Source organism: Sciurus carolinensis, chromosome 4, assembly GCF_902686445.1.
Source record: "Sciurus carolinensis chromosome 4, mSciCar1.2, whole genome shotgun sequence".
Lineage (NCBI taxonomy): Eukaryota > Metazoa > Chordata > Mammalia > Rodentia > Sciuridae > Sciurus > Sciurus carolinensis.
Genome location: NC_062216.1, coordinates 112,759,455 through 112,771,076, shown reverse-complemented (window position 1 = coordinate 112,771,076; position 11,622 = coordinate 112,759,455). Strand labels below are relative to the sequence as shown.

Here is an 11,622-nt window from a genome sequence, read left to right as displayed (position 1 = left end):
TCTGGCTTTGGGGGTAGAAAGTGATGGAGTTGATGGTTATAAACACTTCTAGTTTCAGGATAGAAAGTGTACCTCTGCCCTGAGCCTGGTTATTGCGTATTTCTGGTTTGGCAGGGAAAGGAAGAGCCAAGATATTTTGACAAATGACAACTCTTTTGCACCATCCCAGGATGCCAATTTCCCCATAACTTGAGCATGCTCTGCAGAGTATCCCCATCTCTTGTCTCAACTTTTCCTGTATAAGGGAGAGGACAAGCAAGGAGAGCCACAAGGCTGAGGGGCTGGCTTTGTCTCTAAACCTGTCCTCTCTCCCATTGCTGCTTGGTGCTGGTGAGCCTGCAGAGGCCTGGGTGGTAGCCAGCCTCCCTTGGGTCGATCCAGAACAGGGAGCAGCATTCTGCAGGTCTTTTTCTTTCAGGTTGGGAAACCCAAATCCTAATCTCCTCTTCTGATGAATTTACAAAAATCAAATTGCATGACAGATGTCCAGATAAACAGAAGTTCGCAACCAAAGCAAGTTCTGGGATGGAGCTGATTAGTAGATTTTTTTTTTTAATGGCTATTAGTTTGATAATCACTCACCAGGAATAGCTTCCAGGCAGACCAAACCCATGCGTAAGTGGGCCCACACCCATGGACACCAACACCTAGTTGGCAGGTATATAAGGGGACCCTGACAGTCTCCCAAAGCACAGTTCAGTCTTCGGCTCAGCTCTTCTCAGGAACCTCCACTTTTCTTGCTGGGCAAAGGCATCATGAGTTGTCAGATCTCGTGCAGATCCCGAAGAGGAGGTGGCGGCGGCGGAGGATACCGGGCCTTCAGCAGCGGCTCGGCTGTGGTCTCCGGAGGGAGCCGGAGATCGACCTCGGGCTTCTCCTGCCTGAGCCGACATGGAGGTGGTGGAGGAGGCTACGGTGGAGGTGGCTTTGGCAGTCGGAGTCTTGTTGGCCTTGGAGGGAGCAAGAGCATCTCCATAAGTGTGGCTGGAGGAAGTGGAAGTTTTGGCTCCGGTGGTGGATTTGGTGGCAGAGGAGGCGGTTTTGGAGGCGGCAGTGGCTTTGGAGGTGGCCGTGGTTTTGGTGGAGGCAGTGGCTTTGGCGGCGGCGGTTTTGGTGGAGGCAGTGGCTTCGGTGGAGGCAGCGGCTTTGGAGGAGGCAGTGGCTTCGGAGGTGGCGGTTTCGGTGGAGGCGGCTTTGGTGGAGGCCGCTTTGGAGGTGGTGGTGGCTTTGGAGGCTTTGGAGGTCCTGGTGGCCCTGGCGGCCCTGGTGGTTCTGGCCCTGGAGGATTCCCTGGTGGTGGCATCCATGAAGTCTCTGTCGACCAGAGTCTCCTGCAGCCACTCAACGTGAAAGTTGACCCAGAAATCCAGAACGTGAAGTCTCAGGAGCGGGAGCAGATCAAAGTTCTTAACAACAAATTTGCCTCCTTCATTGACAAGGTGAGATGGAAGAAGCCTGCTCCGTCTCAGGCTCAGGAGACCTTGCTTACAGTGCTAATTGTAAAGGAAAGGGCATGGATTCGTTGCTTCTATGAGCCCTTGATGTGGTCATTGCAGCCTGGGTTACTTGCAGATTCTCAATGGCAAAGATGCTGGCTCTGAAGGCTGTGTTTCCCACAATGGTCTACAGTTAGGAATTATTTGTCTATTTGGCTTTATTTTTCAGTCCAAATAAATAATACGTATGGAAAATCCTGACAATTACAGAAAAATCGATACAGCAATTAGTGGACTGAATGGGTCAGACTATGTGACAGCAAGTTAGGAAGGTGATTGGTGAGAAAACTTTTTCCAAGATAGTTTCTCCTTACCTGAAAAGTGATTATTAAATTCTGGAAAGTGGAACTTGAAATATCTGCTTGGAGCTGAATGAAATTCCAGCTTTTAAGAGAAGTGTTCTCAGTTTTGTCACCCATAAAGTCTTTATTGGTGACACTTTTGGGTGTTACTGGGTTTTCTCCTATTTCAAGGCGGATGAACCTGTCTCTTGTTTTGTCTGCCTTGAATTAGTCAGGAATTTACAAGGCTTTCCAAACCAGGCAAGGAGCCCTGCCCTCCAGGACATGTGCTCAGCACCTCCGGTTGCAGCGCCAGTGGCTGCTTGCTTTTGATTTTCCCCAGAATTTATGGGACCTTGGCAGGGAATGTAACTAGGAGGAGGGAGGGAATGGCCTGGAGTCTTGGGAGCAGTTGCAAACAAAACAGTGGGTGTAGGAAAGAGAGCCGTGTGCACGGAGAGGGCCAGGCTTGGCTTTAAGAGTCCTAGAACTTGCAAGTGTGAGAGCGGGGAGCTCAGAAGCTCTGCCTGGCTCTCTCCAGCCTCTCTGGCTGTTGGGGACAAAATCTTGTGACTTCCTTACATCCCAGAGCAGCCCCAGAGCTGCATGGGACAAGTGTGGCTTGCTGGTGTGAAGGGAGAGCCAGACCTTACGTGCTCTTCTCCGGTCATGGCAGGTGCGTTTCTTGGAGCAGCAGAACCAGGTGCTGCAGACCAAATGGGAATTGCTGCAGCAAATAGACGTGAGCTCCCGGACCACCCACCTGGATCCCATCTTCCAGACCTACATCAGTATACTCAAGAAACAAGTGGATACGCTTCAGGCAGAAAGAACCTCGCAGAATTCAGAGCTGAACAACATGCAAGATCTTGTGGAGGATTTTAAGAAGAAGTAGGTGGAGTCAACTTGAGGAGATAGATACTGAATGGAGCATCCTATCATCTTCTCCCAATAGCATTTGGGATGACGAAGGGGAGAGATGCCTGTATCTGTCAATTATTTATGAAGAACTTAGGGCTTTAGAGATCATATTTTTACATGTTTGAGATTAATGTATAGAAACCTATCCTCATATCATAGTTTTGATTGAGGCATTTAAAGAGTGCTTAATGTTCTCAGAGAATAGGGCATTTTGGGTGAATATAGTCAAACCAGCTTAACTACCACATCATCTGGGTCTCAACAGGTATGAGGATGAAATCAACAAGCGTACCAGTGCTGAGAATGATTTCGTGACACTTAAAAAGGTAAGCAAGAGAATGCTACAGCTGGGGCATGAATAGGGGCACTTCACACTCCATCATGTCCAAACAGCAAGACTAGAAAATAGAGATGAGTGCACACAGTAGCCAGAGAAAGGGGCGACACATGTCTGTGGCCAGTTCTCTTGAGATTAACCGGGTTTCTGTAGTTCAAGCTTCCTGCAGGGGATTTGTGTAATCCAGAGAAATTCAGGAGAGGTGGGATAGAAAGACAGGAGAAAAGGGTTGAGGACTGTGGAAGTCACAGTGGGAACACACTATGTCTCAAGCAGAGGACAGAATGCTTCACAAAGCTTGGTTCTATGCAAACTTTGATGATCTTGGGGTATGAACAGAGGGCATGGGCATGGAGCACCCTGCAGAGCAGCATGGTGAGCCACACACCAAATGAGGCCCCATTAGGTTATGGCTCATCTGGAGGTGCCTGAGATACTGGAGAGCAGCTCACAGCACTGGGTAGAGGACAGTGGCAGGGAGAAGCTAGAACCCACACAGGGGACCATCACGAGTTTCACCAGAGACCCCGACCTTCCCTGCAGGATGTGGACAATGGCTACATGAACAAGGTGGATCTGCAGGTCAATGTGGACTTACTGACCCAGGAGATTGACTTCCTGAGAACACTCTATGAGGCGGTAAGGAGTCTGCTCCTGGACACACCCTTATTGCCCACCCTTCCCACCAAAGGAAAGTCCTATTCAATTGGTGAAAAGGAGGAAAGAATGGGGTTTATGTCCAGGCTGAATTCAGTGTGTCACCGTCCCCACCTATGGACTTCCATAACTCAGGTGTTGAGGGAAAGGGATTTTCTTCTCTGATGTCATAGGATGTGAGATTCAAGAAACTTTCCTCCTTCAATCCCCTACAAGTCCAGCTTCCCTTAGGAAGAGACTGCCCTATGCCCAGTATACTTCAGAGGTCAAAATGCATCATGTCTCTCTCCCTTCTCTCTGGTCTAGGGACGCACATGATTTCTGAAACAGAGAGAAAAAAATTAAAGTATTTGCTATGAATGAGTTTCTTTCTGGGGCACTTACTGACATAAGGGGTGAAGGCTGTTAACCAGGAGGCTCAGAAACCCAGACAACCCCCTGCATGGTTCTGAGAGTGACCTTGGAAGAGGCCTAGTGAGGCCATCTTTCATCCCATCAGGGCAGGCTTAGTCTGAGAATCTATGCGCTGTGGGCAGAAAGTCATGGCCAGACCTTCCTGTGTGTTGTAGGAACTATCCCAGCTTCATCAGACTATCACCGACACCAATGTCATCCTGTCCATGGACAACAACCGCAGCCTGGACCTGGACAGCATCATTGCCGAGGTTCAGGCCCAGTATGAGGAAATCGCCCAGAAGAGCAAGGCCGAGGCTGAGGCCCTGTACCATAGCAAGGCAAGTGCTGGGAAGCAGTGGGGAGCCATAAGCCATAAGTCGGGCTTCCCCCAGGCAGGCCAGGTACAGTAAGCTCACCGGCGTGTTTCTCTAAAGGAAATTGGGTGAAGTTGGGCATCATTGCTAAGAAAGAGTGTCCAGATTGATACCCACTGGCTCCAGTCAAGCCTCCTCCAGGCTGGACTCCCCTGTGAACTGTCCTCTTCTTTCCATATCAGTATGAGGAGCTCCAGGTGACTGCTGGGAAACATGGAGAGAGCCTGAAAGAGATCAAGGTGGAGATCAGTGAGCTGAACCGCATGATCCAGAGGCTGCAAGGGGAGATCTCACACGTGAAGAAGCAGGTGAGATGCTGACCTTAGGAGGGGCCCAGCTCCACTGGTTGAGTGGGGCTTAGGGTGGTGTGGACATTTATTACTGTGTGTGTGAGTGTGCAGGTGTGTGTGTGTGTGACAGAGAGACAGGAGAAACCGAGGGCTTCTAATCTAGTTTATATAGATTCTGATCCCCTCTCCCTAAACCTAATTCAAGACTATAATAATTTTTAGAATGGTCTAAGAGACATTCCAAAATAAGGATTCGTGAAGGGAAATCAGCACGATCACTTTTTGGTTGTCTACATGAGTAAAAGAAGCAGCAGCAAAAAAGGCACAAGTTTATTTTTTTGACTTCCTGAGGATTGCAGACATAGATTTCTGTGTGTGGTGAGGGCCTCGGCACCAGCAGACTGGGTTCACAGAAGGGCAGTGAGTGTTAGGGGCTGGCCAGGGGCTGGACATTAGCAGTGGGACTGATAATGAGGGTTCCACCATAAGTAGCAGAAGTCCTGCAAAGCAGTCTGCATGGAACATCTTCTTTTGCACCTGGATAGGATAGTGATCCTGGTCCTGTGCTCTGGGGATTGGGGATATCATGGAGAAAGCCAAAGGGTCCAGTCAAAGGGAAGGTGGGAGGAAGACACCCCAGAGACAACAGCAAGTCTTAGCACAGTTGTATGCGACTTGCATTCATTTCAGGGGACACTCAGCACTCTGGGGCCAGCAATTCAGGCCTCCCAAACTGGGTAGCTCGGCTCCCTGTCTCCCTCTGCCAGGCAGACTCCACTTTTTGTATGAACAGACGCCTTCCCTCCTTCTCTCCTAGTGTAAGAGTGTGCAAGACGCCATTGCAGATGCTGAGCAGCGTGGAGAAAACGCCCTCAAAGATGCCAAGAACAAGCTCACAGAGCTGGAGGAGGCCCTGCAGCAGGCCCGGGAGGACCTGGCCCGGCTGTTGCGTGACTACCAGGAGCTGATGAACACCAAGCTGTCCTTGGATGTGGAGATTGCCACCTACAGCAAGCTGCTGGAGGGCGAGGAGTACAGGTGAGGGACACTGGGAGAGGAGAAGGGAACCGTGGGTCACCTTCTTCTTTCTCCTCCAACCAGGGCTGGAGTAGAAGGCAGGGAAAGCAGAGTGGGGGCTGGCATTCTCTGGGTTCTCCAAGCTGAACTCATGGACACAAAGCTTTAGTGTAGAGTCGCCTATTCATCAGTATGGAATGATTAACAAGGCATATTAAAATACATTAAATTAGGCAAGCAGGTAAGCATCCTGGTCTTTTCTGAAGACAGAGCAAAGTGGTATGAAAACAGGGCAGTCCCTGCGGGCTGATGTTAGTGGCTAAACTCTACACTTGTAGGTAGAAATTGTAAAAACAAGATGCATGTAGTTGAAGTTCTCTGCCACAAATTCTTTTCTGTTTCATCCTTACAGGATGTCTGGAGAATACGACAACAACGTGACTGTGTGTAAGTAGTGGGGTGTGGTCCTGTCCTATGGGGTGGTGTGTGGGGTGGAAGCAGGCAGAGGTGGGTAGCACTTTCTGTGGTAACACTCTCTCTCCTGCAGCTGTGACAAGCAGCACCATATCTTCAAATGTGGCATCAAGGGCTGGCTACGGAGGCCCCAGTTCTGGAGGTAGAGGTTCCAGTTATGGAGGAGGAGGATTCAGCTCTGGAAGTAGCAGTTATGGCTCTGGAGGCAGAGGCTCTGGCTCCAGAAGTGGTGGTGGAGGAGGCTCCGGCTCTGGAGGTGGCTTCAGAGGAGGCTCTAGTTCCGGAGGAGGATACAGCTCTGGTGGTGGCTCTAGAGGAGGCTCCGGCTCTGGAGGTGGATACAGCTCTGGAGGAGGTTCCAGAGGAGGCTCCAGTTCTGGAGGAGGATACAGCTCTGGTGGTGGCTCTAGAGGAGGCTCCAGTTCTGGAGGTGGATACAGCTCTGGAGGAGGTTCCAGAGGAGGCTCCGGCTCTGGAGGTGGATACAGCTCTGGAGGAGGTTCCAGAGGAGGCTCCGGCTCTGGAGGTGGATACAGCTCTGGAGGAGGTTCCAGAGGAGGCTCCAGCTCTGGAGGAGGATTCAGCTCTGGTGGAGGCTCCAGCTCTGGAGGAGGTTCCAGAGGAGGCTCTGGATCTGGAGGGGGAGTTTCTGGCTCTGAAAGGGGTGGTTCTGGCTCAGGTGAAGGTTGCGGTTCCAGCGTGACCTTCTCTTTTAGATAAGATGGGTTCTTTTCCCAACTCTTCCACTCCAGAATGTAGGAACCTGTCTCTGTACCTCTAACTGACAGCAAGTCAAATTCTGTCACCCATTTCTGAAGGCATCTGGGGGGAAAGGGATGCCCATATATAGTATTTGAAAGATCTTTCCAAACCAGTTAGTTAGAGCCAGTGATACCCATTGTGTTCTGGAGAAAAACATCATTGTCCAGATTTTTCTTCCAGCCATGCCCCATTCCTGGCACCCCCACCCCATGTTCCTGCAATGTCCACTTGGTAGTTCTTTTCCAGGCGGGTGTTCTTCTGATCAGCCCTGGTGGCCTGCTGGTTCCATCTCAAAGCTCTTGCCTTTCTCCTGCCAGTGCCCAGGGGAAACATGCTTCTGTGTACATAGTCCCTCTCGTCACCTCTGCTTTTGGAAGTGCTGTGGTCGGGTGTCTGCCCAATAAACTTCATTTGCAATTCATGTCATGTGATGTCTGTCTGATGTCAAGTCTTGGTGGAAGTGGGTAGCCATGGAAAGAGGAGATTTGGAAATGACAAAAGAGGGGATCCTGGAGGAGGGGCAGGTCCCCATGAGGAAGTGGGGCTTGGAGAGACCCGGAGTGTTTTCCTCTGAAAGCAAGGACTGTGGTGTCCTCAGAAAGTATTTGCCAGACTTGGGACTATGTCATTGCCAGCTGGTAGACAGGGGGATTTGTGGAAAATTCTCTTTCTAGAAAAAGCACTGTTCTCAAGAAGCATCTTCCCTCTTCTGATGAGAGCTTTGCTCTGAGGGGACTTCTCTTCAGGGCAAACCAGCCGAGCCTGAGTGCTCACCCAGGTTTCTGCAGTTCTGAGCTCCCCAGGCAGAATTCTGCCAGCCTGGCATAGACCATGGCCTCTCCATCTGCAGGCTACATGCCTGGTGCTCCGGGCAAGGCTAAGGGAAACACCTGGGAGGTGCCTGGAGGGCTGAGATGACATCTCCAGAGTAACCAACTTCTATTTTCCCAGTAAAGCAATCCCATCCCACTGAGCATATCGAAAACCTTTCTCCCCGAATCCGTGGGCACCCTTGGATGTCCCAATCAGTATGACTTTCCTCTGTGGGCATGAAGATTATTTTGGCCCCTTCTGCCAAAAGGCCTCCCTGAGCTTCCAGGGAGACAGGGAATGATCAAGCAGGTGGGGTTGGTCAAGCAGGTTGGCCAGAGTGGCCCAAAAGAGGGTTGGTGGCTTAGGTGGGTGAGGGCAAGCCTTGCATATGTAGTATCCAAATGCAGCAGATGTGGCTTCAAACAACTTAAAAAATCCTGAGGATCTTTTTTCTCTTATTTTACTCCAGTATTAAGAACATGGGAAGCCTGATTGAGCTTGTGACCCTTTTCTTTCCCCAGAGGATGCAGGAATGATTTCCAGAAATGCAGGGCAGCACCTAGAAATCAGACGCCTTCCCTGGCCTGGACCAGTCAGGTCCGGGCCCTGGCTGGGCAGGAAGGGCTCTGTGAGTGCCACAGTGGCAGGGTGACAACAGAGGCTAAGCATTCTAGGTGATCTGCTGCTCAGAGCAGGGTCCTGAGAATAGGCCTCAGTGAGTGGAGAGAGGTCTGTGGAGGCAAGGGGACAGGTGGGAAGGAGAAATGTAGGGGGCTGGCTGTTTTAGGGTGTACGGGTTGTGTCAACATGAACACAAACTTAAACAGAAACTAGCATCCCAGCCAGTTGGGGCAGGAAGGGAGCTTCAGCAGCCAGTGAATTTAGGTAAGGAAACAAATAAGACACAGGGAGGATGTTTAGAAACCTGGCCTCCATCTCCAAGTTCGGCACTAAGGCTTTAGGATCTGTGAGCCACTCTGATAACTTTCTGAGGGAAGAAAGGTGAGGCAGGGAAGGGGGCGGCTTTTATTCCCAACCACTCAACTTCCTGAACTATCAGTGGTCTGAGCCCTGACCCCTTCTATGTTCATGGCTCCTCCTCCCCATCCCTCCAGAGACAGCCTCTCCTTTTCTGGATCCACTCAGACACATGCTGCTTTCATGTTGGACTCAAACAGCAAAATTAACTTTGGACATGAACTCTGAGGGATGTAGGCCTGAGGCTCTCAGAGGAAATGGGCAAGGGGCCTGCTCTGGAGAGGGGATGGCTCCCTTCTGTAAGTATAATAGACTAGTTCAGAACCTGGACACACCCCTCCCACCAAGGCCCTCTCCAGAGTCAGCCTTTTCTCTCCTCTTTATCAGACTCCCTTTCCAGTCAACTCACAAGACTGTCCTTGGACAGCTCCCCTCCTCCGGGAAGCCCACCTGAATGGAATGCTCATGCTTCCTTTACCTGCTGTGAAGTGGACAAGGCCTCCCCCGGGAGTGAGAGGGAGGAGGCTTAGATCCTGATCTTTAGCACTGGGGGGACTTGTTGTGTGACGTTGGGCAAGTCGTTTCTCCTCCTGAGGCTCAAGTTCTATATCAGTTTACAAGTTGAATGAAGATTGTCTCCACAGATCCTTCTAGCTCAGCTGACAAGATCCCCCCTACCTGTGCTTCCTTCAGCCTCCCAGCTGGTGAGGATTTGGGACACAGAGTCAGTGAAGATGCTTAGAGAGCTTGTATGAGAGTGACCATGGGTGACACCATGTCATTTTCATTAACAGTCTGCGGGACCTCGACTGAGGCAAGGGCCTGCCCTGGGCTATGTGGGGATTTCAGGCAGTACATCCTGCAGGGAGCTGAGGTCTAGTTAGGGATGAATGAGGAATTAACAGCTATTCCTACAAGACTGAATGTAATTAAGAACTACTCTGGGAGTAACAGTGTGCATTCTTGGTTCTAGCTCCCTAGAGTTTGTGCTAGCAGAAGACTGGGTAGAGCCTGGAAATTCACACTTTGAATCCTCTCCCAAGGATGGTGATCTAAGAGGCTGCTTTGTAGTGGGTTCAATTTCTGGCACCCTGGAACTGAGTAGGCTGTTCAATGAAAAATTGATAATCAGGTGAAAGATACATGATTTTGTAAAAGTTAATGATTCTGAGCCTTGATTTACCCATTTGTAAAACAGTAATGACTATGTCTTCTCATAGGTCTGTAAGGAAAATTAGATAAAATAATAAATGACAAATGCTTATTCTGCAGGACTTGTGCCATCGTAAGCATTCGATGCCATGGCATCTATTATTAGTTAGTTATAGACAGTTTTGTGGGTCTAGGAGTCTCCATGTCATCATACGATTTCACATTCAGGCCCTGAAGGACATGTAGGATTAATTAAGAAATAAGAATTTTTTTTTGTACTGGGGATTAAACCTGGGGTGGCCTACCACTGAGCTACATCCCCAGCCCTCTTTATTTTTTGAGACAGGGTCTGGCTAAGTTGCTGAGGCTGGCCTCAAACTTGCAATCCTCGTGCCTTAACCTCCTGAGTTGCTGCCATTCCAGGCATGTGCCACTGCACTTGGCAAGAAATAATAATAATTCTCCTATCCAGAAGATAGATGAAGCAACACCTACCATCTTATTTTATGAGGCCCTTTTATTAAAATCACACAAAGATATTATAATGAAAGTAATGATATTGTTATCTCTCTTCGTAAATTCAAAAATTCTCAATAAGGTACAAGTAAATTTAGTACAGAAACATGCAAAAGGTATAATCGATTACAACATAACAGGTTTAGAACAAATGAAAGGCTGGTTCAATGTTCAAGAATCAGTTACTTGGTTCAGTCCTCAACCCTGCAAATGAAACACGGAACTTCTACATGTCGTGGAGGAAAACACACATGACCTTTGAATAGGTGCAAAATCATTTGACAAGTTACAACATCCATTCATTGTGAAAACAAATAAAGAACAAACTCTGAACAGACTGGGAGTTGAAGGGAAGTTCCTGGGGAATTTTCTAGATGGCCTTTGGATTTCACCTTTCTGTCTCTAAAGCAAACTGCCTTCAGACTTAAACTGCATCTGCTGCTTGCTGTCCCCATCACTATCGGATTTAGGATTGTCAAGCCTCTGCAGTCATGTGAACCAGCTCCTTAAAATCTCTTTACACACACACACACACACACACACACACACAGAGCGCATTTCCTTAACTTGATAAAGGTCATGTATGAAAACCTACAACTAACAGTTATATTTATTTTAATATTTTTAGTTGTAGATGGACACACCTTTAATTAATTAATGTTTATGTGGTGTTGAGGATCAAACCCAGTGCCTCACATGTGCCAGGCAAGCGTTCTACCACTGAGCTACAGCCCCAGCCCCTAACAGCTATATTTAATCATAAAAGTCTTAATATTTTTCCTACAAGATCAGGACAAGCACTATTCCTGTTCAGCATCATACTGGGATTCCCAAACAGTGCAATGATACAAATATAAAAGAAAGAAAAAGACCGTACAGATTGGAAGAAGGAAATAAGATTGATTTTATTAATATATTATATGACGGTCCATGTGCAAAATCCCAAAGAATATTACTAGTCAGTGTATTTTGTGGGGGCGCTGCACTGAGAAAATCTTGATTGACATAGAAAGAGATACAAGCCATAACAATATTTAAAAGTGGTCTTGAAATCTCTGATTATGTTTTGAAAAAATTCCTTCTAATTAGTTATACATGACAGTAGAATGTATTTTGACACATTGTGCGTAAATGGAGTATAGATTCTCACTCTTCTGG

General features: G+C 48.6%; 1 protein-coding gene across 1 annotated transcript; it reads left to right on the top strand.

The window, feature by feature from the left end:
• Positions 1-723: 723 nt before the first annotated feature.
• On the top strand, positions 724-7,397 carry Krt2 (keratin 2). Its single transcript, XM_047549232.1, has 9 exons — positions 724-1,439; positions 2,454-2,668; positions 2,964-3,024; positions 3,579-3,674; positions 4,262-4,426; positions 4,645-4,770; positions 5,570-5,790; positions 6,182-6,216; positions 6,317-7,397. Exons 1-9 carry the CDS (start codon positions 756-758, stop codon positions 6,961-6,963), a joined length of 2,250 nt encoding a protein of 749 aa, XP_047405188.1. The 5' UTR covers positions 724-755; the 3' UTR covers positions 6,964-7,397.
• The last annotated feature ends 4,225 nt before the right edge of the window (positions 7,398-11,622 follow it).

Coding starts and splice junctions, on each gene's coding strand:
- Krt2 (XM_047549232.1), top strand. CDS start 756: ATGAGTTGTCAGATCTCGTGCAGATCCCGAAGAGGAGGTGGCGGCGGC. Junction 3,675..4,261: donor TGAGAACACTCTATGAGGCG/GTAAGGAGTCTG, acceptor TGTGTGTTGTAG/GAACTATCCCAGCTTCATCA. Junction 5,791..6,181: donor CTGGAGGGCGAGGAGTACAG/GTGAGGGACACT, acceptor TCATCCTTACAG/GATGTCTGGAGAATACGACA.